At 40.7% G+C, this 1,260-nt stretch overlaps 1 protein-coding gene across 1 annotated transcript in view; it reads left to right on the top strand.

The window, feature by feature from the left end:
* LOC119585934 (E3 ubiquitin-protein ligase TRIM23-like) overlaps positions 1–1,231 on the top strand; it is an 8,516-nt gene extending 7,285 nt beyond the window's left edge. The window contains exons 8-10 of the mRNA XM_037934651.1: positions 27–194; positions 297–494; positions 618–1,231. Coding sequence (XP_037790579.1) covers positions 27–194; positions 297–494; positions 618–800 — 549 coding nt within the window. The 3' untranslated portion in view covers positions 801–1,231. The remainder of the gene's footprint in view (positions 1–26; positions 195–296; positions 495–617) is intronic.
* The last annotated feature ends 29 nt before the right edge of the window (positions 1,232–1,260 follow it).

Below are 1,260 nucleotides of genomic sequence, written 5' to 3'. Positions count from 1 at the left end.
GTAATATCACTCCCTTTGCTTTGCAGGATAACCGTATTCATATTGGGGCCAGGATAGAGATGCGTGTAGTTACCCTTGGGCTGGATGGTGCAGGCAAGACCTCCATATTGTTCAAACTAAAGCAAGATGAATTTGTGTCAACCATCCCAACCATAGGCTTCAATGTGGAGACCATTGAATATAAAAACTTCAAGGTAAGTGCTCAGAATGCACACCTTTTGTCCTTATCTCTGTGGAGATGATTACATAAAGCAACTATAAAAATGCAGGTGTTATTTTGTTTCTCTCTTTCATAGTTTACAGTGTGGGACGTTGGTGGCCAGCCAAAGCTGAGACCCCTGTGGAGGCATTACTACTTCAATACCCAGGCTGTCATCTTTGTTGTGGATGCTACAGATGTTGATAGACTTGTAGAGGCTCAGTCGGAACTGACCAAACTTATGACTGAGCGCGAGTTGAAGGATGCTTCTCTGTTGATTTTTGCCAACAAGGAGGTATGTAGATGTGATGGATTAAGTGATACTGCCTTTTTTTTTATATTTGCATGTATAGATAGTTCTTAGTCTTATAAAATTCACTCATACATGGTTTCTCTACATTACTCTATTGTTCTCCAGAATTGTGATGGTGCCCTTGGAGTGGCAGCTCTGACTGAGAGCTTGGGGGTCCACAAGCTGTGCCTTGGCCGCTCCTGGCACATCCAGCCATGTGATGCCCAGTCGGGAATGGGTCTTCACCAAGGCCTAGACTGGCTGGCGCGACAACTCGTTCCCTCAGAAGTCCTGAATTCAGCAGGGTGATTCTTGGTTGCTGAATTAAGAGGCATTTAACACACACACTCACATACCCAAAGGTGAAAGATGATATGAATGGGAAAACTTGAGTATCAATGGTATAGAAATATGTATTAATGTTCTCCCTCTACTTCCCTCATGGGAGTAAATAATGCCAGAAAGTCCAAGAAGAATGGCTGTTTGATGGGAAAATTCTTTGAAGCACAGTATTGATCTACTGTTGTAATGTTGCATGGGTTGAAAATCATATCACTCTAAAAAAATTGTTAGCAGGTATAGCATCATTCAGGTTGATGAATGATAGGAGATTGGAGAGAATGTCAAGATGTTTAAAGGATATGAAAGATTTGATTGCAGTATTAATACCATTGTACCTTTTATTGTGTTTGTTCCATTGTCAGTTTAGGCTAACCTAATTAATAAGATTATTTTCTGTATGTTTTTCCCCTCTCCTACTTAAACTTTT

This window comes from Penaeus monodon, chromosome 20 (genome assembly GCF_015228065.2).
Source record: "Penaeus monodon isolate SGIC_2016 chromosome 20, NSTDA_Pmon_1, whole genome shotgun sequence".
NCBI classification, from domain to species: domain Eukaryota; kingdom Metazoa; phylum Arthropoda; class Malacostraca; order Decapoda; family Penaeidae; genus Penaeus; species Penaeus monodon.
Note: the sequence above shows the minus strand (reverse complement) of the source record. Positions and strands in the feature narration are given on the sequence as shown.